At 33.7% G+C, this 27,945-nt stretch overlaps 2 protein-coding genes across 5 annotated transcripts; one reads left to right on the top strand and one right to left on the bottom strand.

The window, feature by feature from the left end:
* The first annotated feature begins 5,555 nt into the window (after positions 1–5,555).
* LOC128225148 (uncharacterized) lies at positions 5,556–11,858 on the top strand. Of its 4 annotated transcripts, none has more exons than XM_052935190.1 (2): positions 5,556–5,802; positions 10,140–11,858. In XM_052935190.1, the coding sequence occupies exon 2, from the start codon at positions 10,214–10,216 to the stop codon at positions 11,663–11,665; it is 1,452 nt and encodes a 483-aa protein (XP_052791150.1). In that variant the 5' UTR covers positions 5,556–5,802; positions 10,140–10,213; the 3' UTR covers positions 11,666–11,858. The 4 variants fall into 4 exon arrangements, with proteins under 4 accessions (XP_052791150.1, XP_052791151.1, XP_052791153.1 ...); XM_052935191.1 differs by lacking the exon at positions 5,556–5,802 and adding an exon at positions 7,805–7,924; XM_052935193.1 differs by lacking the exon at positions 5,556–5,802 and adding an exon at positions 7,854–7,914.
* Positions 11,859–12,307: 449 nt separating this feature from the next.
* On the bottom strand, positions 12,308–27,473 carry LOC128225146 (cytochrome P450 3A41-like). Its single transcript, XM_052935189.1, has 15 exons — positions 27,015–27,473; positions 25,709–25,805; positions 25,244–25,296; positions 23,327–23,423; positions 22,978–23,094; positions 22,038–22,120; positions 21,509–21,660; positions 20,692–20,816; positions 19,515–19,638; positions 18,923–19,080; positions 18,608–18,696; positions 17,508–17,645; positions 16,185–16,353; positions 14,996–15,102; positions 12,308–13,766 (listed from the first exon to the last, which is right to left on the bottom strand). The coding sequence occupies exons 1-14, from the start codon at positions 27,080–27,082 to the stop codon at positions 15,028–15,030; spliced, it is 1,545 nt and encodes a 514-aa protein (XP_052791149.1). The 5' UTR covers positions 27,083–27,473; the 3' UTR covers positions 12,308–13,766; positions 14,996–15,027.
* Positions 27,474–27,945: the final 472 nt, after the last annotated feature.

Raw genomic sequence — 27,945 nt, 5'->3', positions numbered from 1 at the left:
TGTACATGTATCTGCATGGGTATTGGCGTAGTATTTACTTATTGATAAAATTGTGCCTATTGTTACTATGGCGGTTGTTATATATGTTACGAGTGTTAACTCGTTTTCAATTATATTATATAGCTTGGAACCGAATAAATGTCCTTTTAATTCATCACCGTGGTTTATTATTCACTTCTCCCATCGTTGTTAAATCCATTCGGAACTCCTCGGCCATTTTTTTCGAAAACAATAGATGTATGCGGGTAAATCAGTAAAAGTAGTTTTGAAATTTTGATTTGCATCATTAATTAAATGTAGTGTTTTAGCTTGTATTTATTGATCTAAGTTTAAATTGATTGCCAGTGAAGTGTATTATTACAAACATAATTAAAATGCCCAAGAGTTTAGTCATTAAGTTAAACTGCTAAATTAAATTACTACGCGATCTACTTGCAGCGGACTTGTAATTAAAGTGTTTCTGACTTTGTAAACCGTCCATATACATCTAGACTGGTACCCTTTTTCTCTTTTCTACAAAAAGAGACCGGTATCAGCTAAACCAGGTGCCCGTCGTGCAATCGAAAAGTATTAGGAATACGGGAACCAAATCAAAATGGCGGTGTAAGTAGTAAACAATCAGGAGAGCCGATGTAAAAAACGTTTTTGTTTTCCTTTGTATAAAATGTTGGTATATTGGTGTTATTCACTCCATTTCCGACGAATATACATAATCGAAATCTTATTTCTTTATTTACCAAAATGACAAACTTAGTTGAATAATTATACTTCAGAAGTCGGTACCGTCTTTTTTGGGACAAAATTTGCATGTCACCTTGATACGTTTTTTGGATAAAATGTGTTATTTTTAACTATTCATTGCATGGCACATAGCATTTTTTAGATTTATTATACTTTTTTCTTTGATTATATATGACTATTCTTGACATTTTTAATAGTTTTGACATATGTGCCCTCACTTTTTTCGAATAGTTTGAGGTTTCAAAAATATGATAACTGCATAAAAATTATGTGCAAATTGTTATGGATACTTGTTTGATGTTTTTGCACATTTTCTAGGATTTTCTAATTTTATCTGTAGTTATTTGTAATTATTATTGTAAACTTATAATCAAATTCCATGAACAGGACATTTTAAAACTAGAAAAGGTTCAGCGTCAGGCAGCCCGTTTTATAACTGGGAACTACAAGTCCAGAGAAGAAGGATGTGTATCAAACATGCTTGAATCGTTGAAACTTCATGCTCTACAAGATCGACGAACAGGTAGCAGGCTGATCTTCTTCTATAAGGTGGCCGAGGGTTTGGTGCCAGCACTACCACCTACAGAGTTCCTACAGCCAGCTAGGCAAAAGAGGCAAACTAAAGCAACTAAATTTCAAGACTGTATTACAACAAACATTATTGACAAAAAGTGATCAATCATGATCGAGGATTCTTAATTCAACAGTGCAAAACTGAGCAGTTAAAACATTCATTCTTTGTCAAAACGTGTCAGGATTGGAACCATCTGGATAATAGTATAGTCCACGCACAGACAGTGGAGAGCTTTAGGGCTGCTCTCCATTTTGATTAAACGCCTCCCCCCGGTGCGCTACGCCGTAACAGGCCCTGCACCGTACCTAAGCAGAAGCAGAAACATAGCATGTGATAACTGGTGATATTGGTAATAATGTGGATTTTTTAATGTTAGATCACAGGGAGCAGAAACAAATTATTTGTATATATTCTAGCCTAAAGGAATATAGATATATACATAAAGGACAGAATAAAAATAATTTGTTTCTGCCCCCTGTGTGTTGGACAAAATTTGTTTGAAGAAAAGAAACAACTTACATGTATCAGTGTGGACTATGCAGTCTATGCTCATTTTTACAAGTATCTTGAAATTCTCCTATTTTATTGAATATTCACCATTATTGTATGAATAAAGATTTCAGTATTGATATTTGTAAAATCTTAAATTAATTTTGCCCTTTTTATCAATAAGGGGATTTTTTTGGATTGAATCCTTTTCTTATTGATGGGTTTTTAATCCCCCGCCATAGAGTGGGGAGGGGTTATAGGAATGCACTTCGTTCGTCTGTCAGTCTGTCCATCTGTCTGTCTGTCTGTAACATTTTGTGTTCACACTATAACTTACTTATGCATTGATGGATTACCATATTACTTTGTACAAATGTTTTCCTCATTGAGACGATGTGCAGTGACCTTGACCCGGTTCCATACCTCAAAGGTCAAGGTCACACAAGAGTTCACATGCTCGTGTCTGCACCATAACTTACTTATACATTGATGGATTACCATATATCCTTTTTTTTTAGCCAAAATAAACTTGACATTGAAATTACCTACAAAGTTGGTTAATAAAATGACTGTATGCCCTCGTTACTGTACTATTATTAATGATTTTTGTTCTTATTCTGGTAAGAAATTATATATTTACGACATAATGCTCCATGCTGCTCTTTACTCAGCCACTGTAGTTTTAAGAAAAACACTTCTTACCATGTAGAAAGAGTTCTGGGTTCAAATCCCAGCGGTGGCCAACTAGAAAAGCATTCAGGGGCTTTTAAATTCTTGTCATTTTTTTACAAACCAGAAAAGTATCAAACCTTTCTTTGCGAAAATTGGAACATTCTTGTCAATATTATACAGCCCATTGTAATTCTATTTTTACAATAAATATATTGTTTCGACTGACTGGTCTTGAGTTTGAATTACATGCGAATCAATATTATATTGATATACTGGTAATTTATTTTATCTTTTGAAATTTCATAAACACATTATCTATTATAATATTGATCATATATATTTATATATTAGTGATGTTCCGATGATCGATTATAATCGAAAATCGATTGGTTGGGCCTGAAATCGGCGAAAATCGATTATTTTTGGTTATAATCGATCATCGAACAAAAAATTGAAAAAAAATATTAATAAGTGTTCAGATGTTATCTTTAACAAAATTGATGATGAAAGCCACAATGAGCAAGAAAATAACTGGTTTTTTTACAACAACACTTAGTAACTTCATAACTTCAATCATAGACATAATGTATATGCATATGATGATTAAGAGTTTAATACTGTGTCTGAATAAAACTTCACTTTAGGTTCTATCTAGTATTTAAAAAAAACGATTGTACTATCGATAATCGGTTACATGAGTGGAACCGATTATCGATAGTAAAATTAGAACCGATTCCCAACACTAATATATATATATCAGTGAATATTACAAACATTGAGGTTTGTTTAAAGTTTCATTCCAATTTAAGAATGTCTTAAATTTTATCAGTGCTAAAAATGGCTAATGTGCCAGCAGTTGAAATTAACACAAGCCCGTAAGCCCTGCAGTGGTAAGATGTCTTCCAGGCTTGCTTAAATTCTGTAATTTATATAGCAGGACTTGTTAGAAAATTTCATGTCAAGCAATTAACATTAAGATACATTTACAATTATGCCTAGAAATAGTATAAAGCCAGCTGTAAGTGAATTTACATGAAGATTTTTGAAGATTTTTTTGAATTTCAACCTGTTTATAAAATTGTTTATATTATTTTGTGGCATACTGTGTGTACGATACAGTTATTAAAGGCCCCTTTAAATACCAAATTATGATAAATTTTGTTCTAAAACAGTGAGTGATGTCATGTATATGGTTTATAGGTCCGTGGTGATGTATAGTTCATGGTTCATAATGTCCCGAAATATGGTACATTATAAAGTAAAAACAAACTATGAGTTAAATTATATATCATTGTCTGCAAATATGGTATGTTATACTGGTAAAGTTAAAACAAACTGTTAGAAAAATTATATATCATGGTCCATAATGTCCCTATGGTCTGTAATGTCCGTGACCCTATATACCTGTATACATGTTTTAAATATTCTTTACCTTAGCTTAATGCTTGAACCAAAATCTGAAACTGAGACCATGTGACTTTTGGGCGCTAGACGAATGAAAATATTTTGCTTTATTTTAATGAATACCAGTACTGTATCATTAAAATATATATATATATGAGATAAATTTACTTATTAAATAATTGCTTATTGGTTATAATCTTACCTTACAGACATCAATCCACTCATTTTGTTTGATTATCAGTGCAGGTGTAATGCCATAAATATAGTTGGAATATAATCCAGCTAATAGATATGGGTTGATAGAATTGACTACATCTGCACAGATATTATTGTGACACTTTTAAATGATTCCAAAGCATCTCCAACTTGATATGCGGTCCTTCAGGTGTGAGTTTAGCCAAATTCCGGCCCCAATTTCTCGAAAATTCATAAATCTCTTACAACTGGATCAAGCTATATTATTTTTGTTTTATTAAAATTTGTTTTCATGTTTACGTTAATCACTTAATGAGAGTTTTTAGACTTCAATATCTTTATGATATATCAGTTGCGAGCCACGACGACCACTCAGTTGGGCTAATGAATTCATTTCAAGGACCTTGACTGAGATAAATGAATCAAGGCGGTTATCTTGTTAAATAAATCAGTCAACAAGAGATATTTCTCGAAAATCCTGTCGTCTCATTAATTACTTTGGTGCAAGTGCCGCCATTTTGTTGACATTGACAACTGACGAGCACCTGCTGATCCGGATTGGCGCATACCTGTCGTTAGATTTTTATCAAAAAGTAACGAAGGGTACCAGTCTATATACATCCGAGGTTGCATTCGGAACTCCTCGGCCATTTTTTTCAAAAACAACCTCGGATGTTTTTGGACGGTTTACATACTCAAAAAGAGTTAAGTTTAAGTCCGCTGCAAGTAGATCGCGTAGTAATTTTATTTAGCAGTTAAACTTTATATCTTAACTCATGGAAATATTTATTATTTTTGTAATAATACACTTCACTGGTAATCAATTTAAATTTAGATCAATAATTACAACTCTAAAACACTAATTTAAATTAACGATATAATTCAATAAATACGGGCTACTTTATCTGATGTACCGGCATACATCCGAGGTTGTTTTGGAAAAAAAATGGCCGAGGAGTTCCGAATGCCGAGGTTGATTTCGTTAAAAATGGCCGAGGAGCTCCGAATGAATTAAATCTTGCCATGACTATCCCCTACTTATTTAGGAGCGATACGAGTATCAAGGAGATGCAAGAGCAATAAAATTCTAACGTTGTGACGCACGAATGTAACACATGGTATCAAAAAGGGATACCTGTAATATTGTGTCAAGATTTATACGATGAGTATTTTGTTCTTGGTGTTGTGAGAAAGAAGTCAGATACATATGCAAATCAATTTTTCTACCCTTACATTTATAACAAAGGGAAATGTTTGTACTGGTACGTAAGAAGATTATGAAAAAATGTTTATTCATAACATTTAATAGACTTCCGATATGAAATGTTGTTAAATGCATATGCACCGCTTTCTATTTCACCTTTTTGTCAAGTCATCTTTTCATTTAGTAAAATCAAAATTGACAGCTTTGAGGGGATATAGATTAAAACTTGCAGATTGTGCCAATAACTTTGTACTGGCTTAGTGATTAATACTGCCTGCCTTTGAGCTGCGATATAAAAGTAATTACTTAGATATGTGCAGATCAATATCTATAAACAAATTACCTCTGAATAGGTGCTCTAATAGAGGTGTCTAGTGCTCAATAGGTTAAATAAGATATTAAACACTTTCACTGGCGAGATGGAAATAGGATAGTGTTAAAATTGTTTTAAATGAAAATTTAAAATTCATCACGTCACTCTTTTCCCTTTCTGTATTTTTGCAATGAGGACATATTATCAGAGGTTAGTCTACATTATTTATAACATTTATATCTCTTGCATTTTAATAAGTAGAACGCTGAGAATTCTTAATAATATATTGAAAATTTAATGTTTTCAGTAGTTTAAAATCTAAACCGTCATGCTTAAACGCAGGTTTAACTCTTGATTGACCTTAATAAAAACTATCTAAAATATTTGTCCACCCAGATGTTCCAATATATTCACTTTTCAATGAAATATTCAAAGCTTATAACTCCTTATCACAACTTATACTTGTAATACCGTGTGTATATTTTCTTTGTATTACTTTGTTTCCGTATGACAGTATGACAGTTTGAAAAACTACAGAAACGAGTCCAGAAGTCAAAGCTTAAAGATGCACTCTTTAACTCCCAACTAAGATTTACCACAATTAATTCAATTGTTTTCAAATACCAAAAAGGATGAATAAATGTCGAAAACAATGGTTCGTATAAAGGAAACCGAGTTTTTTTTTATTTTAAAGAAATGTACAGAAAACATGATATTTCTACCTTATGAGACTAAAGTAGATAACAGTAAATCTTTTAGCATTCACCAATCATTTAATATTTTAGCGTTTTCAGCTATTTAAAACACGGTTACAGTCTTGTTATCAGTAATTAATATTTTCAATAAATGTATTATTTAGTTAATAGTTCAAGATGCATCACTCAGAATTTATGTTTGTTATACATGTGTATGTGTTGATTTTGAATTAGAGTGTCACTTTAAACATTAGCCCTGTTAAATGGCACAGGGTCAAAGCCAGAAAAACAGAACAACAACTTACACAGCAACAGACAAAACACAACATATTGTATATAGAAAACTATCTGATGTTTATCAATGATTATTGAGTATCGCCTTGCAACGGTCAGAAAAATGTTAGTTTAGTGGGGGTTTTTAACTAGTATCTGTGCACAATCTCCTACTTGTGCAAACAATCCCTTAGAACGGTCAGCATAATAATGTTTTGCTGGTGTTTAAACTAGTTTCTGTGCACAACCTCACATTTCTTTCAACAATCTCGAATAAAGTAGATATGTAATTGTTAAATCTTATCCAAGTATGCATCTACTTGAAGAAACTTTAGAATGAAACAAATAAACATAAAATCTCGTTGACCATTTCAAGTGCAATTAATGGAAAACCTTCAAGATCGTCTTTCACAATATTTTATGAGTATCAGTGAAATGATTTGGGAGTGGCCCATTGAAATGAAATACAGAGGATGTATTTGTCAATATATTGACGATTGTATGATAAATTTCACCTCAAACATTGGTGGAGTTGAACTGCATTTTAGTATTCTCATATTGCTTGTTTGCATTTCTTTCAGTAGTTTTAAAGGAACGTGGTATGTTTTTCACGCTAACATTTTATTTAAATAAATATAGAGAGCCATAAAGGAGCGTAAAATGTTTATTCGAAAAAGTATATTATATTGTTACTAGTACTATTGTGAAATGCTATAATAATAACCATGTAACAATTGTGGTTATTTTTCCGCATCTCAGTCGACAATTTTCATACATTTTTTTCAAAAGCGTTCATTTATTTATGATACTCTTGAATGATATTTTAAGCAGTCACGAAAGCTGTGAATGTCTTCTTTAAGAATCTGCACATAAGGACTTATAAGATTTATGTGATGAATTTAACCAAAATGTCGCGTTAAAGAAATAAACATTCTGAATTCGATCGGAAATGCACGCGTTACAATTTCAAAGATAGCAAAGGTGCTTACTCAAATATGGAATAACATTTGGACATAAATATATGACATTGTTCCTTTAAAAACCTTTCTAACCAGTCGCGGTATTGAACTTCCCAGCATGGAGACAAACATGAGTTTGCTTTCCGCGGTGTTTGTAAGCAGGCTAAAGAAGACTTAATGAACTTATTATCCAGTTTTATCATTTCAAATGAGGTCTAATCTAGTCCTTATGAAGGGAAAATATATTGTCGATAAAGTGTTCGATTTTTTTACTCTTTGGGTTGGTTTTAGTCTGTGTCAAATCATGTGGCTTTCAGTGCTCTTTCACCAGCGTTAATTATGTTATAACTTTTTTGTATAGCTGTCCCTGGATATAATGGAATGGAATAGAAAACGTATGACAAGGTGGATATATTTGTCATTTCACTGTAGTAAAGTGTAACATAGAAATGCGTCAACGATGTTGCCTTCGAAGATATAGAATCAGTTAAAAATGAACAGCCTTACTGAATAGTATTTCAGAACAGGGTTTCTTGAAACGTTCGTTGCATATTTAACTATTCTTTCAAACAGATCCTTTACTTGAAATGATTCAACGATGTTGCCTCCGAAAACTTAGAATCAGTTAAAAATGAACAGCCTTACTGAATAGTCTTTCTAAACAGATTTAGTTGAAACGTTCGTTGCATTTAACAATTTTCTTTTTTTTCAAACTTTTCTTTTACTTTTGATCACTTATTTTATCTCAGTTATGATTTATATAGTTTTAAAGTCAGTGCATTATCTGCATTATCGTCGGAATACTTCAGACTTGGACCTATTAAACGCCCTCAGGTGTTTTGCTTAAATGTTTAACTATTAGGCTTGTCCGTGTAGTGTTTATTGTATTTTCAAGAGAGAAAAAAACGCTTTCTAGATGTTTACATATCACTTTTATAATTTCTTATATTTATAGATGCCACGACCAATAACTAAGGCTGTTCTTTTCAGTATTGATTTAGACTTGAAAGACGTTCAGTCTTTTACTGATAAGATTTGAATGACCATTTCAATCTTACTATGATACAATGCACATAAGTTATCTTTGGTGATTTTAAGTCGCCAACCATTTAAAAGTTCAATAACACAGTAACGTTTACTTAATACTCGTTACAATTCAATCAGAAAAACATCAGAAAGAGAGACGAATAAAACTATTGATATTTTCAAAAGTATGTAAGCATTAGTGGTGTTTCTATGGCCTTTTGTGTTGACGCGTTCCAATATTAAGTTATGTCTGAAACACGTTCCAACAGCAAATGAAACAAAATACTGGAACGATTGATTACGATCTAAAACCTATATGAGAAGATGCGCTAAATATCTGATTTTTTAACATTGATTCTTACTATCGTATATATAAGCATCAAAGCCATTGACCAAACTAGTCGACTCGTATCTTTTTTTTATTTGATCAAGATTTGGCGTTAACCTCTGCAATCAATTTTCATTACCCATTTCTATTACTTACTCAAAGAGTTCGTTCAAGTACCTTTCACGTCGAAATGTTGAATAAGTGGAGATTTAATTATATCATTTATAATTTTATTCGTTTACATATCCTGTGTTTATCGGTGATATCAGTATTTGGCTAGCAAATATTTATTGGCCATTCTTTCATCGGGATTGTTTGATGTACCTTTGCCCTCTCGAAAGCAATTATGTGGAATTGAAGTGCCATATTATGCCTTAAACTGTTTATTCTCTGTAGAAATTTTCGTGATATTGTTTTTGTATAAGGTAATTGTTTGAAAAATAATCGCCGTTCTTATTCACAGCAAGTGAATGTTTGAGGTGATTTGGATATATATGACTTGGAGGTGAGATTTGAAAAAAAATAATGATAAAGTCGTATTTCTTAAATGTTGCAAACGTTAAATAAAGCATTTTTTTGCTTGACTGTTTAAACTCCCTTTCAAATTTATTTATGATATCCGTAAATGGATTAGAAAACTGCTCTCGACAACTTTTCAAATAAGTATCTAATCCGATCACGCTTTGATCAAATGTTGCGATTCAAAAAGTAATTTGTTCATATAAAACTCAACCATTTATAAAATATTCGTGACATGTTTTGAATGAATACATAGCATAATGAAGCATGAATTTTCATTTCAATAAAAAAACGGAACGGCTAAATTAGTGGGTGTAGTTTTATTTATTCATTTCATTTAACCAGTTTTTCATTTTAAAAGTATTCCGTTTTATGATAGAAAAGGAAATATAAATGAAACGAACGTGCGAAACAAACTCTTAGTCAGGTAAAAAATATTTAATAAATTAAGAAAGTACATATATATCTTTAAAGATAAGAAGCCTTATTTAAATAATTACACCAATAAAATACGCATGAGACCGCAACAAACAGATACGCAAAAAACAATAAAAAACTAATAATAGTGGAATTGAGTAGAAATTACGATTTCAATATACTCAAAATTGGTTAAAATAAACACCATTAGATTATTTAAATTGGTTTTTAAAGATAAGAACTTTATATTAAATCACTGATCACTCTAGATAATTGAATAATATAATGTTTATTTTTTTATTATTTTTTTTATCAACTATTTTATTGCAGATGACGATTTAGAGTATCCTATCTGTACCAGCATAAAGTAACCCACCTAAGGTTAACGTAATTAAAACGTAACCATGGTTTTCCGGGAAGATACAACGCTAGAGGTTAAAAGCATGGTCAAACGTCTCGAGACGACGAATACACCAAGAGGCAATTCCGTGATAGAAGGTGACGTCGCGCGGTCGATGACGTCTTCAGTTGAGGAACACACGACTAAGCCGAAACTGCAGGCTAATACTCGCCATGCCAGATCTTGTCTAGGGAGTAATTTGTTTCATTCAGTTTTCAAGGGACGCATTAAGAAAGTGAAGTTTTTGATAGAAAACGGAGTGAATGTAAATAACAGAAATGATTACGGTTATAGCGTATTACTTGCGGCTTTGCATATAGACAATCCTGAGAAACGTAGTAAAATGTTCAGGTATTTGCTGAATAATGAGGCTGACCCATTTGCAAAGGACCCTAGATATAAACGTTCAGCGCTAGCCTGGTCGGCAATCCTTGGAAGAAACGAGCAGACTAATGTGTTGCTAGATAATTATATGGGAGAATTGAATCTTCATGAAAAGGACAGAGACGGTATGACGCCTCTCCATCTTGCGACAATTTCAGGCCACACGGATGTTGTGACGTCTTTGGTGCGAGAAATGACAAAGTTTGGAACATCAGTAGACGTCCCTGATAATATGGGACTTACTCCGTATCTCCATGCAAAACGTTTGGGTTATGGTTTAATTGCGGATATCTTAAAGGAAGAGGGAGGAGCGTCCGCCGGTCAGGGCGATATGTATACATTTAAGAGAGCGGACGAATGGCGGGAAATCGGTATCAAGGAAAGAAACGAAGAAGTAAAGCAGCGGAGGAATACACTTTATGAACACGCTGCTATGGCTGGAAGTGCCCGAATGTTGATGGAATTCGAAGGCCCGGGATACGAAATAATAACAATCCCGAGTCCGAAGCCACGAAGAAGATGTCGGGTTTCACGAACAAACAGCATTTCGGACACAGAGGGTGACGACACCTCTGCTCCAAAATCCGTAAGAATAAGGTCCCCGATATCTCAAATCAGTCTCCCTGCGGGAAACAATCTTCGCGCATATCACCATGAGAACAAGCATGCTCTTTTCGACGCCCACGATAGCAGTTCTATGACGCCTTCTCGACAACTCGACACGATGTCGTTGATTCAAATGCGGGAACCTCGTAAAGGAATCGCTCCGCGACCGTTCCGCTCGTCCGAGCTGGATACGGCAAAGGCGAAGGAATATAAACACATTGTTGGGGACATAACCACTATGATGGACTTTCTTACTATGCACCATAGCAAGTCCTTCCGTCCCTCAGTGCCACCTCTCAAACTGCCAGAACGTGAGGCGTCCAATAGCTTAAAGAAGGGATCTACCCTTGCGATTATTTTCGGAAAAGGCGGGAAAAAGTCTCGAAAGTCGCCAACTTCCAATGGCGATAAGAAGAGGGACAAAAATGGCTCCGGGAGAAGTAAACGACAACAAAAAGTGAAATAACAAACACAAACAGAATTTATAACTGCATATTATTCAATGACTAAATGTTTTTTTGAAACACGTTCTGTGTTTTCGCATTTCGTTATTTACCGCTTTGAATAGTTTAGTGCTAGGTGCTTGCAGATAAATATTTAAGGGTATTATAAAAGATATTTTCTAATTCTTATTTAAAATGTCTGTTGGCTGATTTAGGTTAATTTCATTACAAATAAAAGTACACATATTATTGTGAAGGCTAAAAAGTATTAATCCCATAAGGTCATTTGTGTGTTTAACCGGTCGATCGCATTCTACTGAAGATAACCTCATTATATTGTTTTAGCTTAAAACGTTTTGACGTAAATGGATTTTAATTTAAGCGGATTTACTTCTTAACCTGTTTTTTTTCTCGCGTGAATCTTCAATCACAAAAAGTATTAATATGGTTGCATGCATAAAATTATACGGGTAATTCATATTAGGTTTGATTTTTCTTCTCAGAATCGAAGTGGATAGTGCAAACATAATTATCTTAAATGCGAACAGTAGAATTGTTGTAATTCTAAAAAACATACAATATGATACACACATAGAATGCAAAATTATAAGTGAGTTTTGACATGCGATTGTATAAAACATAATGTAATATTTTATACACGAATGTTGAGTACAGAGATTTTTAATTTATTTCCCGAAGATAATATTTGGTCTTCTCTGATAATACAAAGTAATATAATTAATCAGATGAACAATACCGTGTCGACATGTCATAATTAATCATGTATAATAAGTACCCCCAAAGTTTTATTCTCATAAGGCTAACAATGGGCACCATGCCGAGCTGTTAATTAGAAGAGATACCACAAGTTTGACCCGGTCATTCTTCTAAACTGTTCAGGCTTGCTAAAACATATTTGACATTTTACTTAAGACCAGAGATATTGATGTAAATTGTAATTGTGGGGCTTTAATCATACTCTGAATCCCGAAAGTAAATTATCAAAAAGACTTAAGATACGTTTTCAATAGAAAGTTTAACCCGTATTAACACTAGGTCAATAATTAAACAGTGGCAGTAATAGTTTTGGTCAATAGAAGGCTTGGTCAATGGAAGACCAACTGAGTTTCCATTTTATTATAAATGATGCTTATCAAAATATGGAGATAAAAACACAACACCATACAAAATATTTACAATGAAACAAGAATTACGATAAACAGTTGCCAACATATAAATTGAACAACATAAGTTCAACGATAAGACGTTACATATCATTGATGTGATACAACTAGAATGTACAAATTAAAGATGCACTCTTACTTCCAAATAAGATGTTTTACAATGAATACAATTGTTTTAATATACCAAAAATGATGACTAAATGTCGAAAACAATGGTTCTTATAAAGGATACCGAGTTAAATTTGAAAGAAAGGTGCAGAAAACAAGATATTATCATCACAATAAATATTTTAACACTCACCAATCATTTACTATTTTTGCGTTTCAGCTTTTAAATACACGGTTACAATCTAGTTATCAGTAATTAATATTGTCCATTAATGCATTACTTAGTAAGTTGTTAAAGATTTATCATTCAAATTTTATGTTTGTTATACATGTGTATGTCTTATTTTGGAATAAGAGTGTCACTTTAACCTTATATGCCCACATACATAACACTCATGTGTACATTAAAAAATAATAGCCTTCGAATAAATATTCTCTGTAAACATTCAATAAAAAAAGTTTATTCGACTTCACGCATTATTCACATTACTTTTGCGAAAAAAAATATTGAAAAGAAAAAAGTGGGTAAAACTTTCCATACATCGGCGTTATAAAGACTTGTCAAACGAGCTGTTTGTTCAATGGTTCTATAAATACAAAGCGATAGTTTGATAACCCTTTTGAACATAAAGGTAATACATATTTCCATGTTTAGCTACTGAACGTATGTAAATTTATGCAAAGAAGCGAGTGGGCTGATGTTAAGAGATGATATCAACATTAATTTCAGTGACCTGGGACACACACGTCGGCATTTATTCATTTATCTGTTTATCTTCAGCAGGGCCTCTTTCCAGGAATGCTTGACATGCTGTATTACTGCTATTCCCAACTGAAATATACAACAATAAGTTTTCGAAATTGTAATGATTTGGTCCGATTATATCATGTTGTATTTTGAAATGCATCGTAAAGTTGGTATTAATAAGAAGAAGTACTTATGATAAAAGTATGGTGCCATATAACTGCCGTAAGATAACCTGTTAACGTCTTTGTTTCCACTTAATTTTCGCGATACATATCAAGCTATCTATTGTAATATGGTGGCAGTTCAAGGCACTTTCAAGCCTGTTTTTAGTCTTATGGTACATACAGGGGCGTAGCTTGACGAAAATAAATGTGTAGGCCACTTTCTTGGGGTGTCTCCCCCTCCCCCCACCCCACCCCGATTTTTATTTTAGCTAGGTTGTGGTTGGTGCGTTTTGTTGTAAAAACATTAATGAGAACAAAAATATCACTCTTTTTTTACCTTGAATTAAATGTATATTAAGGCGCATTTATCGGGATTTCAAATTTAAGCCCCTAACCCCCTATGCCTTCAGTTTTTATTGCAGATTTAGCAATATTTATTTATTCGATTTTCTGAAAAATGTGTAGGCCGCGGCCTACACGGCCTAAAGGAAGCTACGCCCCTGACATGTGTATCTATCTAACTAGAAAGGTATCACGAATATTAACTAGCTATATAATTATCGCGAAAATTAAGTAGTTAACACGAAACAATTCGCGAAGACTATCGGGTTATCTTACGGCAGTCATATGCCACCATATAAAAGGAAAGCAGTTATTGAGTTCGAATCGGTTGATTTAAACAACCACTCTGCCAGCTAAGGAAATTGAATAGGTCTAGTGCCCACTAATTTGATAAATTCATTCTACAAACAATATCCTAGACAGAATGCCGTCAAACGATCAACGATAACTAGTTTCATGAAGAATTCCAACAATAACCAAATTTCACAATCCAAACCAATCTCGCAGTGATCTCCCCTGACAAACAAAATAGATCTCAGCCGCCATGAGCGATTATAGCTGGAGTTCAGCTTTAAAAACTATATATAAACTTTTTTTAAATGTTTTAATTCTTCTCTCTATTCCGATAATTTTCTTATCAAATTTCAAATCTTTAAGGTGCATTTAGATTCAAATACCAAAAAATATTTAAAATTTAAGATGATTTACATAGTATTTATGGTCACGTGGTTTGCATGGTGGCAGTGATAAATGTAATGTAAGGGAAGTAACACAGCGTGGAGATTGATTTCAAACATCAAACAGCACCAGCAGTTGAAGGCTTGCTTTACGGCAGTCGCTCATCGGCGTTGAAGACGCAAAGTAATAGGGGTTCGAGGCCTCAACAGCCCAACATGGGATAGATCCAGAGGTACCTGGTGGTAGAATAGAGTAGTTATTGGGTAGCGAATTGGTCTATTGACAGACAATGTCCTCATTCAGCTGAAGATATTATTTGATGTTCAGATACGATTTTCGTTTTACCGTTTCATTGGCCTTAATGTAAAATTTGATGCCTGGATTTAAAAGGGCATTTCATGCTTATTATTAATATGGAAACAATGAGAAAAAATACATAGCCCCTAAGGTTATGGAAGCATGTATTTTTGTTCTTTTATTTTAGCTAAACCTATAAGTAAAATGATTGATTTTTTCATATTGTTGAAGGTAATAACGGCGTTTTGCATTATTTATATCATTATAATATATGCATACATTTTCTCTACACATTTAACCCTTTCTCATGAGAACGTGGTGTCACCAAGCATCACGAGTTCTCATTATTGCACATCGGTTACATGAAGAAGTACTATAAGGCCAAAAAAAAATTGTTTGTTTAGGGTAACCTTCCCAAAATTTCTAGGTACGGTAGGTAGGGATTTTTTTTTCAAAATCTGTCGTAAGTTCAGAGTGTTTTCTTGCTAATGGCAGTCTTTCCTACATTACTGTCATTGCCTGACTTTGTTTTATCATATAAACAATAATTCTGATTAAAATCTGCATTTATCCGCCCTTCGTAAGTCTCTATTCGCTAACGAATATTTTTTTGCTCAGAAACGGAAAAAAATAGTTAGGGTCGGCGCATTTTTATAGGTAGGATCGGGTTACCCGAAACAGACATATTTTTTTTTAGGCCTAATGGGGCCACGTTGCTATATGACCGAACATATCATGAAGGGCGCGTATCTATTTTGAAGATCATAGACGTCGGTTATTGCATTTATTGTATCAAATGTGAATAAAAATTGTCTATGTTTTAAATTACTCAAACGCTCCTGCGAATCAAAGTTCTCATTGTGCTTATTTTTTTAAACACATTATTTTGGTATTTACAAACTCCAAGACACTTGGCAGCAACAATCGATGATAACTAGTTCTCCTTAATTTTAATCAAAATTAAGAATACTAAATAAGATTTAATTTTGGAATATGTAATTTTTTTATTGAAAAAATATACCTGCGTCTGATCACATTTCTCAAACCGGAAGTTTCTCAACAGATGCACGAGCGCGACTTTTGCCTCGACCTGAGCCAGGCGCATACCTATACAATGACGCGGTCCTAAACCCCAAGGCAGGAAGGTAACCCCTTCTGAGGGGTAGCTGGATTTCTTCTCCGGGGCAAATCTGACACAAACAGTTAAGCGTTTATTTTCATTAAAATGAAATAATCTGTAAAACATAGGTAAAACAATAAAATGAAAGGCAACAAAAGATGAATACGAGTAGATATAATGAAAAAGTAATTTTCAATTATTAGAAAAATTAACAATTTATCGTGAAGTTTTAAAGTACCATTTAAATCCTTAAAGTGACACTCTTACTCAAAAACAATACAAACACATGTATGACAAACATACATTTTGAGTGATAAACCTCTAACTACTTACTAAATAATGCATTTCTGGAAAATATTCATAACTGATAACAAAATTTCAGCCGTTTATGTTGTAGCTAAAAACGCAAAAAATATTAAACGATTGGTGAGTGCTAAACAAATTACTGTTATCTACTATCGTCTCATAAGGTAGAAATGACGTGTTTTCTTCACGTTTCTTTCAAATCTAACTCGGTATCCTTTATAAGAACCATTGCTTTCGACATGCAATCATCTTTTTTGGCGATTGAAAAGAATTTTATTCAATGTGGTAATCTTATTTGGAAGTAAGAGTGCATCTTACAATGATCGTACGCTAAAGGTTATTTTAAAATAAAATGTATGCTTTATGCGAACAGAGGACGAAGGATACCCACAAACTCTATTGCTCGGCATCATCATTTGGTATTTGTGGGGGTCATTGACAATCGAGGTTTTTCAAAAATTTTGTTTATTAATTTTATGTAGATCGTTCTGACGAATGAACCAATATAGTTTCATAGAGAACGGCTCAATGAGTCTAATTTTCCACAAAAAGTATTTTTTTAGACCTTTGTCAGTAGTTAAAGGTAGCATGGGTTTGCATTTTTGTGTGGGCCAATTGCAATTAATGATTTTACAAAATTTATCTTCATATTTTTTACGTTGAACGATTCTGACGAATGCATCAAATAAGTAAGAGTCCGATTTTGACATTCTCGTACACCAGAGCGATGATGCTATGTGTACAGCAATTACTTAGATTTATCATTATCAAACCTCTGATGAATGAGAATGGATTTTGACAATTAACAGATAACATAGATGGCTACCTCGAGCGTGGTACGACCTCTCTATTTTCTGGAGATTTACAAAATTGAACTCGTAACATATACATAACATACATGCAAGTTGAAAGTACTACCTATCTGGATCGAATGTTTCCGGGTCCGGGTAGTGGTTCGGGTCGTGATGTACGGACCAGGCGGGTATTACGACACTGGTCCCTTTAGGAATCACCATGTCTTTGTATACCAGGTCCTCTTGTGCCAGACGGCTTAACCTGGAAAAAGTGACATCTTTAATTAGCGTAGCTGTTAGTACATCGTCATCTATTGAAAGGATGATTGAATATACAGTTCGTCATTCTAACGCATATATCAATGATTGTTCATTCGTATGTCGATCACGGATGAACAATTCAATTTCTTAGATTTTTTTTTTTATTAAAATACAACTCTGCACCTACTCCATTTTAGTACTTTAAGATTATGCTTTTTTCTACATGTATCACCTAAATGTTAGAAAAGTAATATCTTGTTCTATTTCCAAAACATTCCTAACGTGGTGATCCTTTCGGTCCTAGACGATATTATTTTACTGCCTTAATCGCACAATTTGCCCATGCGTCTGTAAGTGCTGCAACCTGCAAATCTAGGTACTAAATTTGGCAAGACTTTTTCGATAACATTTACCTTTCCTTCAAGAAAGAACAAACATTTCCAATTTCAAAGATCCACCGCACCAACGCTTATGTAACAGTGTGTGCATACCACGTGATAAATTACGTCATAAATGCTTCGTCGGAAGGCAATATTTTGCTTCAAATGAAGTCTTTAAACAAAGAAAACTTTAACATTAATTCGCCATTTTAAATGAAACATAGCACAGTCTTCGGTGCTAACATAGCCCCGCCTTCGGTATTTTACTTGAGTTTGATTGAGAATTTATTTTCTTAAAACACTTCGACAAACCTTTTTACAAAACTGCTGTCTGATGGAGCACTGTCAAAACCTTATTTTAGAAACAGGTTTGTCGAATGTTGGAGGAAACTAATCACCTTATCAAACTCCGGTAATAAAACGAAGGCGAGTCCTTGAAGCGGCATTCCATTTAAAAGTGGGTAAGAAAAAGTCATCATTCGTAGCAAAATGTTGCCTTCCGAAGTACCAATTATGACGTAATTTATCACGTGGTATACACACATTGTGTAAATCTGGTATAGTAAAAGAAATGATAACAAACCTCGGTACAGGAGGATAAAACCGTAACGTCTCGCTGATGAACTGATCCATGTACTTCAAGGTGCCAATATTGTCGTACGTCGGGATATCCTTGAATTCAATTTTAAAAATATATGATACACGGGCGCAGAAGTATACTAATATGTGCCCGTCTCCGCAGTGTAGATCAAGCAGATAACAGAGTAGTGATTACGACTTTATTTTCTCAAACGAAAACAGAAATGAGTTCATGTAAGTAAAAAAAAAATAAAAAAAAAATACTTGAATAAATCTTCAGTAAATCTAGGAATCGTTCGATTATTATTGTTTTATTTACTTCGCCAATATTTTCCGAAATCTCGTTGCAAAGTTTCTCATCAATATCAGGACGTAAGGCCAGCATGTATGTCGCGTAACGTAACAGGCTCGCCGTCGTCTCGAATCCCGCTAAGAAAAACGTGAACGCCTGTGCGTTCACCTCATAGTCCGTAAGTTCTGCAAAACATTAATATGATCAAAATCTATAAACCATCATATAGTATAGAAGGAAGAGTAATTGACGCTATGTATTTTTCCACAACGCATTCATGACTATTACCCAGTGTGGTTTAGTCAAGCAAAGTTTGACTTGGTTTGACGTGTCCTGAATCTAAAGGTTTTTGTTTGAAAGGAACGCATTCCTCATTTGAACTTAATGATGATAATTGAATGATATAATATATTGAGTTGAACTTGAAACGCGTAACAAATAGATCATTCTTAATACAACCTTCTTCCATATTTGGTATACATTATATATTGTTCTCCTTAAATAATCGGTCATTGAAAATGAAAATGATTTCTAACTTTTCTGCTATAATAAACAACAAACTACCTGTAAGTAAAGATTACAATACGTATGTTAATGCAGTTTAAATTTTGACGCGTACTTTCTTTGAGTTCTCCGTTAGCTGTATGTGCTCCGTTCCCCATTTCAACCCCGTTATGAACGTATTCCATTCGACTGGCATCCAGCTCGGCGTTCATTAACAACTCGATAAAATCTACACGCGGCTAAAATAACCGCAAAACAGGAAACTGAATAAGTAATTTAAAACAATATGCATGAGCATATATGATAAGGCATTTTAATGAATAGTATATACTGTACAAATAATATCACAATGTTAACAACTGCAAGGAGAAGCCATTAGACATTTCTTACCAAAGACCCTGTTTAAAGTTGCACTTTCAGATTGAACGTTTTGACATTTTTTTTTAATTTTTTGTCTTGAGCAAATTATTTCGAAAATCCATGGAAACCAGTTATATAAGACTGCTGAAAAAAATTAGATCGCAGATTTTTATATTAAAGTTCAAAAATGGATGTTTTATGCATTTTTCTTAAACCGTTAGTAATGGTTTAAGCCATAAAACATTAATTTTCGAACGGAAATATGAAAATCTAGGATCCGATTTTTTGTCAGCAATCTTATATCATTGGTTTGCAGATATTTATGTAAAGATTTGCTCTTTCCAAGACAAAAAATAAAAAAAGTTGTAAAAACGGTAAATCTGTGAGAGTGCAGTTTTAAAAGCCCAAGACTAAAACCTTACAAATACCGAACGAGAGATACACAGCGTACAAACAACACAAGTAGACTACACACAAATCAAATTATATTTATCAGTAATACAATGAAAACTACAGAGACATGCCAAGTAGTCGAAAATTCAAAAATAAGCCAGGTTTAGGTATCAATAAATATTGAGGTAACCGCCAGGCCCCAATTTCTCGAAACTTCTTAAGTCTCTTATAACAGGATTAAGCTAAGCTCACTATTTTTGTGTTTCTATAATTTGTGTTATATTTACTTCTTTAAGATTTTTGAGCCGTTAAATAGGAATTATCTTTATGACAAATAGGAATTATCTTTATGACAATTACAATAATTCATTTTTCACTTATCAAAATCAAATTTAAGTTTGTATTTTGGCTTCTTGAAAAGGGCTACTTAAGCCTGTTAAACTTAAGAAGTTTCGAGAAATTGGAGCCAGGACATCAAAAGGAATAACTTAATAAAAAAAAGTTTTATTCTTTCATTTCAATGTTTACATTTTCTTTACCATTTTTTGTTTTTTCCGCTCATCAATAAGTGCCTGGCCTGTTTGTTCGTAGAAATCGAGAGACTTTGACGGAGAACTTGACAGTCCAAGCCGGCTAAACGCATCTCCAAGAAACGGTATAGACGCTGTGAGATAGAAGAATGTGCTGTATATTGTGTTTGTTGGATTTGAATTACTGTATATGCATGTAAAGATATACTTTTGTAGTAAAACAAAAGCAATCGAAGCTTTCACTACGGGTGTCACTGATATATACACTATGTGGACAAGTCCTAACATTATTGCCAAGTATCCTGCAAAGGACACTATAGACATTATAGGAAAGCGATGCACCACTGGAATTGTTAAAGATGCACTATTACCCCCAAATAAGATTTACCACAATTAATACAATTGTTTCAATATACCAAAAAGGATAGATAATTGTCGAAAACAATGGTTCTTATGAAGGATACCAGGTTGAAATTGAAATAAATGAGCATAAAACACGGTATTTCTAACTTATGGGACTATAGTAGATCACAGTAAATCTTTTTGCATTCACCAATCATTTAATATTTTTGCGCTTTCTGCAAATAAATACACGGTCACAATCTTGTAAATCAGTAAATAATATTTTCCATAAATGCATTATTTCGTAAGTAGTTAAAGGTTTATCAGTCAAAATGTATGTTTGTTATACATGTGTATGTATTGATTTTGAATAAGAGTGTCACTTTAAAACAAAACTTAAGTGGACGTATTTTAAAACAAAAATTAGATACCCTTATACCAGTAAATGAATTTGTTTGCATATGCGCGATTTGTATTCACTTACACGTAAAAAGAACGTATAAGCGTGCTAGTTTATTAGGTTGGAAGATTGCATCAATGTTGGTCACGAATGGCTCATTCGGCTGGTTCTGCGAGTCTATATCAATACCAAACGCCGTTGAAGCTATAGCGTCCATAGTAAAGTGACTGAACGACCTGAAAAGAACCTTCATTATTTCATTTCAGTATTTAATAAAAAAAAAAGATGACTTCAGCTCTTCATCGAAAAAGAAACATCCTTTAATAGTGGTATGACGCTCGAAAGCATCAACGTGATGATATGATTTTGTATTAATTATAAACGTTTGAAAAAGCAAACTTTTATGTGTTAAAAAGGCCTTTTGATAAACTAACATCGTAAAATATTGATAAACACATGTTTGAATGTATTCGACCAGCACTACTTTGGTTTTTTACCAGTCGCCAGTTGTCAATTAAACATTCAGTTGACCAGTGATATAATCCTACTATGTAAATACACCGGGGAGTTGGCGACTGATCATTTCTACGAATTCTAACAAAGTGTTCTATACTTGCGAACAGGAACGTTCTCTCCAATTCTTTTCTCCAGGTGTTTAACCAGCGTCTCCGCACACGAGTTGATAATTGGTAGGAACTGAATGAAAACGTGTTTGGATCAAACAAAGGGAACAAACATTAGTATAAGCTATATGTATGTCCGTTTATCTTTCCATATGTCTGTCTGACTGTCTGTCTGTCGGTCTGTTTGTTTGTTTATATTGCGATCACTGACATTGTAAAAACTATACATAACATAACATAACATAACATAACATAACATAACATAACATAAAGTTTATTTTGATTTAAGCATATCGTCATATACATACATCAGTAATTCATAAATACACAAATAATGAAATAAAACTCAAACACAATTGATAGCACTAATTAGCTTCCTTATGCGTAACATGTCACAAACTACAATAGAGAAACAAATGCATTACACAATATATTCTACTGTACAGTATTGATAATATTGTCTTTTTGTTTAGAGGCTCTAATGATCTACAATGGTAGTTTATGCAATTGGTGTTTATTTCTGACATTGAGAAGTTGAATAACTTTGAGCATGATTGGCCTATTTATAATTATATTCTATACACATGCTCTGATTTGACCGTCGTTAATAACCGACACATGAAACAAACGTTGAATGTTAGGTAATACAATGAAAACTACAGGAATAAACCAAGGAGTCAACATATCAACCCTTCTCAGAACAAGGCAAGTGCTAAAATATCACTGAACTAGAGACACAAACGTATAAACACCACATACACAAGAAGTTGACCCATGTTTTAAAAGGTGTCTGTGATCTTAACATATTGTTTTGAGTTCAAATGATTACGTTCAACAGGAATACTGCACTTGAGATTCAGTTATGTAATTTAATACACACAATACAGTTTACAACAATTTACCTTCTTTACATTTAAGTCGGTTGCTTACATATTTGAGTTTTGCAGCACTGAAAGTCGGCGTCAGAATGTTACGTGTCTTCTTCCATTTTCGTCCTTTCATGAAGAATATACCGTTTGCTAGCAGTTGAGGAATATTCTTTGGAACCTAAAGCACAAGTCAGTGTTTACTGTATACATTACATGCTCATTTCTTCTAAAGCAAACAAAACCATATAAAGGGTTAACACTTTCAAATGTGTTGCCAAGACGTTCAATCCATTTTTGATCAAAATATTTAGTTATAAATTTGGATAAATTTTAAGCATTTTTTGATACCTCCATTCAATGCTTATCCATTTCAGTTAAAGTGTAATTTATCATTTACCCTGAGAACCTACCGGTCTGTTGGAGAAGTTCGGGAAGTTTTTCACGAGGACCATTTTCAACAGCTCTGGATCAGTCACCAGTACTGCAGGTTGGTACCCGTTGTAGAATCTACAATGTCAGACTCGATTGATTGATTGATGTTTATTCATGTTAAAATACACTCAACATTCACTTAGAAATACCTAATAAAGTAGAACAAGAGATGTTTGTCAAACATTATGCCCCCCCCCCCCCCTGAGCGCCATGTTGTCAGGATTATTTGGACAATTGAATGAACTATGCGTGGACCGAAATGACAGCTGATTTGTCATTGACATTGGATGCCTTTGAGGCAGTTTAAAGATTATGACCATTCAAAATGTGAGGATATAAGGTACAGTTTTAAATCATGTTCAGATGATGACTGATATTTGCAGATAAAAATGTATCCTCTTCGCAGCAGGGAATAAGTAAATGTAACGAAATTTAATGATTAATATGAGTTATGACCATCACCTTTGACTCTATGACCTTAAAATCCATCGGAGTCATCAACTGGTCACCCAAAACCTAAATGTAAAGTTGAGTGTCATGGGTGCAGGCAATGTCAAGTTATCACACAGACAAGCTTTTTGTATTCAAGGTCACTGTGACCTTTGACCCAATGACCCCTAAAATCAAAAGGGGTCATCTACCGGTCAGACCCAACCTCTAAGTCAAGTTTAAGGGCCGTGGGTGCAGGCATTGACGAGTTATCACTAAGACAACCTTTTATCATTCAAGGTCATTGTGACCTTGACCTTTGGCACAATGACCCCTAAAATCAATAGGGGTCATCAACTGATCAGTCCCAGCCTCCCTGTCAAGTTTGAGGGCCATGGATGCAGGCATTGTCGAGTTATCACTAGGACAACCTTTTATCATTCAAGGTCACTTTGACCTTGACCTTTGACCCGATGACCCCTCAAATCAATAGAGCTTCATCTACTGGCCAGGCCCAGCCTCCATGTCAAGTTTGAGGTCCATGGGTGCAGGCATTATCGAGTTATCACTAGGACAACCTTTTATCATTCAAGATCAGTGTGACCTTGACCTTTAGCCCGATGACCCCCTATAATCAACAGGGTTCATCTACTGGTCATGCCCCACCTTCATGTCAAGTTTGGTGACCATACGTCCAGGAATTGTTAAGTTATCACAACCGACCGACCGACATGTGCAAAGCAAAGGGGGGCATAATAAATATTGACATTATAATATGGCTTGATAATAATAATAATAATAATAATAATAATAATAATAATAATGATAATAATAATAAGCTTTATTTACCGAAGGTTACACATTTAGACATATGATAACATATATTCTAATTTTCAAAATGACCTTCAAAGTAAAGAAACAAAAGAAAAGGCATTAACCGTAAAAATAAGTCACCTGTCAATGTTAAAACTAGAAAGAGACATTTATATATAAGACTTAAACATTCTGTTATAAATGCATTCATACTTAAACATTCAATGACAGACACTCAAAGGACATGACTATAAATTAAACATATACATATGTTAAGGAAAATGTAAATTAACTTATCATTCACATAATAAATGGTGATTATAATTTCCTTTGAACGTTTTAAGGGTTTACAAGGTACGTATATTTAAAGGAATGTCATTCCATATATTTTTGCTATAAAAATATACTTAAAAATATATCACAAAGAGATGTCACTTATTTCATTAAGCCAATTTTCATACTTAATACTGATTTTAATGCACAAAAACTACTTCATGGTGATAATTATAAGATAACAATTATCTCCAGAATGTAAATAGTATACAAATTATACCAAAACAAAAATAGTGCGCATTGCTTAATCCTGTTAGAAGGGACATAAAATGTATCAGAAATTTGTGCAAGTAGGCGTGAAAACACTCAAATATACTAACCCAACTATTTGTCCGTACTTGTTTAACCATTCTGCATCAGTTTTTTCGAAACCCTGAAATAAAATGCAATTAAACAGTAATATTATAAAATATAAATAAAGGAAATTCCGGAACAAAAGCTGCGAAGACAAGAATAATTTTTTAAACATGATTTAGAGAGCAATCGTCTAAGCAGACAGAGAAACATCCCTGACTGAGGCAAATTTCGTGCAAGTTACTTAACAATTACCATAACAATACTTTTAATTGTATATGTAGTATGTATAATTTCCTCATGTTTGTAAACCCTGTTTGCATTGAGTGTATGAAAAAACTTTGAACTTTGCATTGTTGTGCCAATTTGATGTTTATGTGTGCCTTTTAATTGATTAACTCTTCACAATGTAAATAGCGGCTCCGTTTTGACAATAAATGTGATAATGGTAGCGTTAAAAGGTGATTCTTGTCTTTTACAGCTCAACCAACCTTGATGAACTGGTGCAGCAAGTTTCCAAATAGGGGCCATGGTGTCGGACCCGGAATTCCACGACGACGAAGCTGAGTGAAGTGACGGTACAGGTACCTAGAGTAAGAACAATACAATAGAACCTACAGAGACGAGCCAAGTACCCAAACTTTAAACGAATAACCTCTTTTATGGCACAAAGCTCATGTCTTACGTACACTGACCGAAAGACGCAGGGCGCGACCACAGACATATACCATACTTGCATCAAAATGTTTGTATAAATATATGTTTACTTTTGAAGTTCTCGAGGTGAAATATATTACGAACTTTCATTGAAACAACAAAAAATCTTCTTTATATTATATGCCTTATAGATGTTTAAAAACATCAATTTGTGTACGCACGTAACGTCATTTTGGAAATGATGGCGTTGATATTGTGTCTTTGCCCTTAAGTTTAAACTTCTTTTTTTTACAAAGATTGTGGAACAAGTTATTTAAACTTATATATATCACTCTCGTTGGCACGATGTTGCGCGAGAGTGTGGTCTTGTGTTGTGGGTGAACCCGGAGTAACCGGAGAAAACCCGCTTGCCCGACTTTGTGACCACAAACCAGACTCAAATGCGCCCAGACCGGGAATCGAAACCGGGTCGCCTAGGGAGAAGCGAGTGCACTAACCACTGCGCATTCGGAACTCCTCAGCAATTTTTTTCAAAAACAACCTCGGATGTATGCCGGTACATCAGATGAAGTAGTTCGTATTTTTTTAAATTATATCGTTAATTAAATTTAGTGTTTTAGTGATGTATTTATTGATCTAAGTTTAAATTGATAACCAGTGAAGTGTATTATTGCAAACATAATTAAGATTCCCAAGAGTTAAGACATAAAGTTTAACTGAAAAATAAAATTACTACGCGATCTACTTGCAGCGGACTTAAACGTACCTCTTTTTGAGTATGTAAACCGTCCAAATACATCCGAGGTTATTTTTGAAAAAAATGGCCGAGGAGTTCCGAATGACTACTGCGTTAACCGATCAACCTAGTATCCACCCTTTGCTTATGATAGCAGGGACGGCTGATCAAACTGATTATTTTTACATAAAAAATCATCATTTTCTTTCACTGGTAAATCACTATAAACCATCAGAAAGCATACAAGAAACACTATTTATACAGAAAGCGGTTTCACTTTTAATCCAACTATGTTTTTTCTCTCTGCCTTGAAGCAAAAAGGTAGGTTTGCATTGCTCTCCCAAAAGAAATTTGAAACGGTCAAATTCAAATTCTTCAAACTATCAAAATAAATATCTACTTACCAACAAAAAAGTGACGCAAAAAGAGCCACTAACGTCCATGTTATCGTAAGAGAGTCCGGAAGTTCCATGGTCGATACGCCTTTATTTTACAGCCGCCTTAAGTTAGCATACTATACAATGGATCACAATGAAAAAGTTGTTCCAGTTATATGAGAAGTTTTTAATGTATACAGAATATGTCTGTATTTCAAACCATGTCATCAATAGAAATAATTTGGACGTTGTTAAGTTCTTTCATACTTATGAACGTGCTTACGAATTGATAAACTCCAGAATGAAATTAAGTCAACTTTTGTTTTTGGTGTTAAACGAGTACAATATTAATTAACTGAACGCGGAGTACAACAACATATTTAAATCACATATCCAACCCAATTTCATTCCAGATTTGAACATCTAAAGTACTGCGTTTTACTAATATTTTTAAATGACACTTTTCAAGGACAATTCACCACCATATCAAGTACAGCGATATGATTAAATAGCACAGGCGAGTTCAGATGCACCCGTTTGTGGGATAGGTCGGATTAAAAGTGCTGTTAAACCCTAAGTTTTACATGTCACAAGCGTATCCAAATCATTGACATCAGTTGAAGGTGACGGCATGTTTAAAGATGCACTATCACTCCTAAATAAGATTTAATACATTTTTTTTACCATTGTAAAAATATACGGTTGCCAACACATAAATTTAGCAACATACGAACAATGATAAAACGTTGCATACCATTGAATTGATACAATTAGAATGTACATATTAAAGATGCACTCTTACTCCCAAATAAGATTTTTCACAATGAATACAATTATTTTAATACACCAAAAAGGATGACTAAATGTCGAAAACAATGGTTCTTATAAAGGATACCGAGTTTAATTTAAAAGAAATGAGCAAAAAACACGGCATTTCTACCTTATGAGACGATAGTAG

The sequence above is a fragment of the Mya arenaria genome, chromosome 2, assembly GCF_026914265.1.
Source record: "Mya arenaria isolate MELC-2E11 chromosome 2, ASM2691426v1".
In the NCBI taxonomy this organism is placed as follows: domain Eukaryota; kingdom Metazoa; phylum Mollusca; class Bivalvia; order Myida; family Myidae; genus Mya; species Mya arenaria.
The sequence above is the reverse complement of the archived record's forward strand: the minus strand, read 5'-3'. Positions and strand labels throughout refer to the sequence as shown.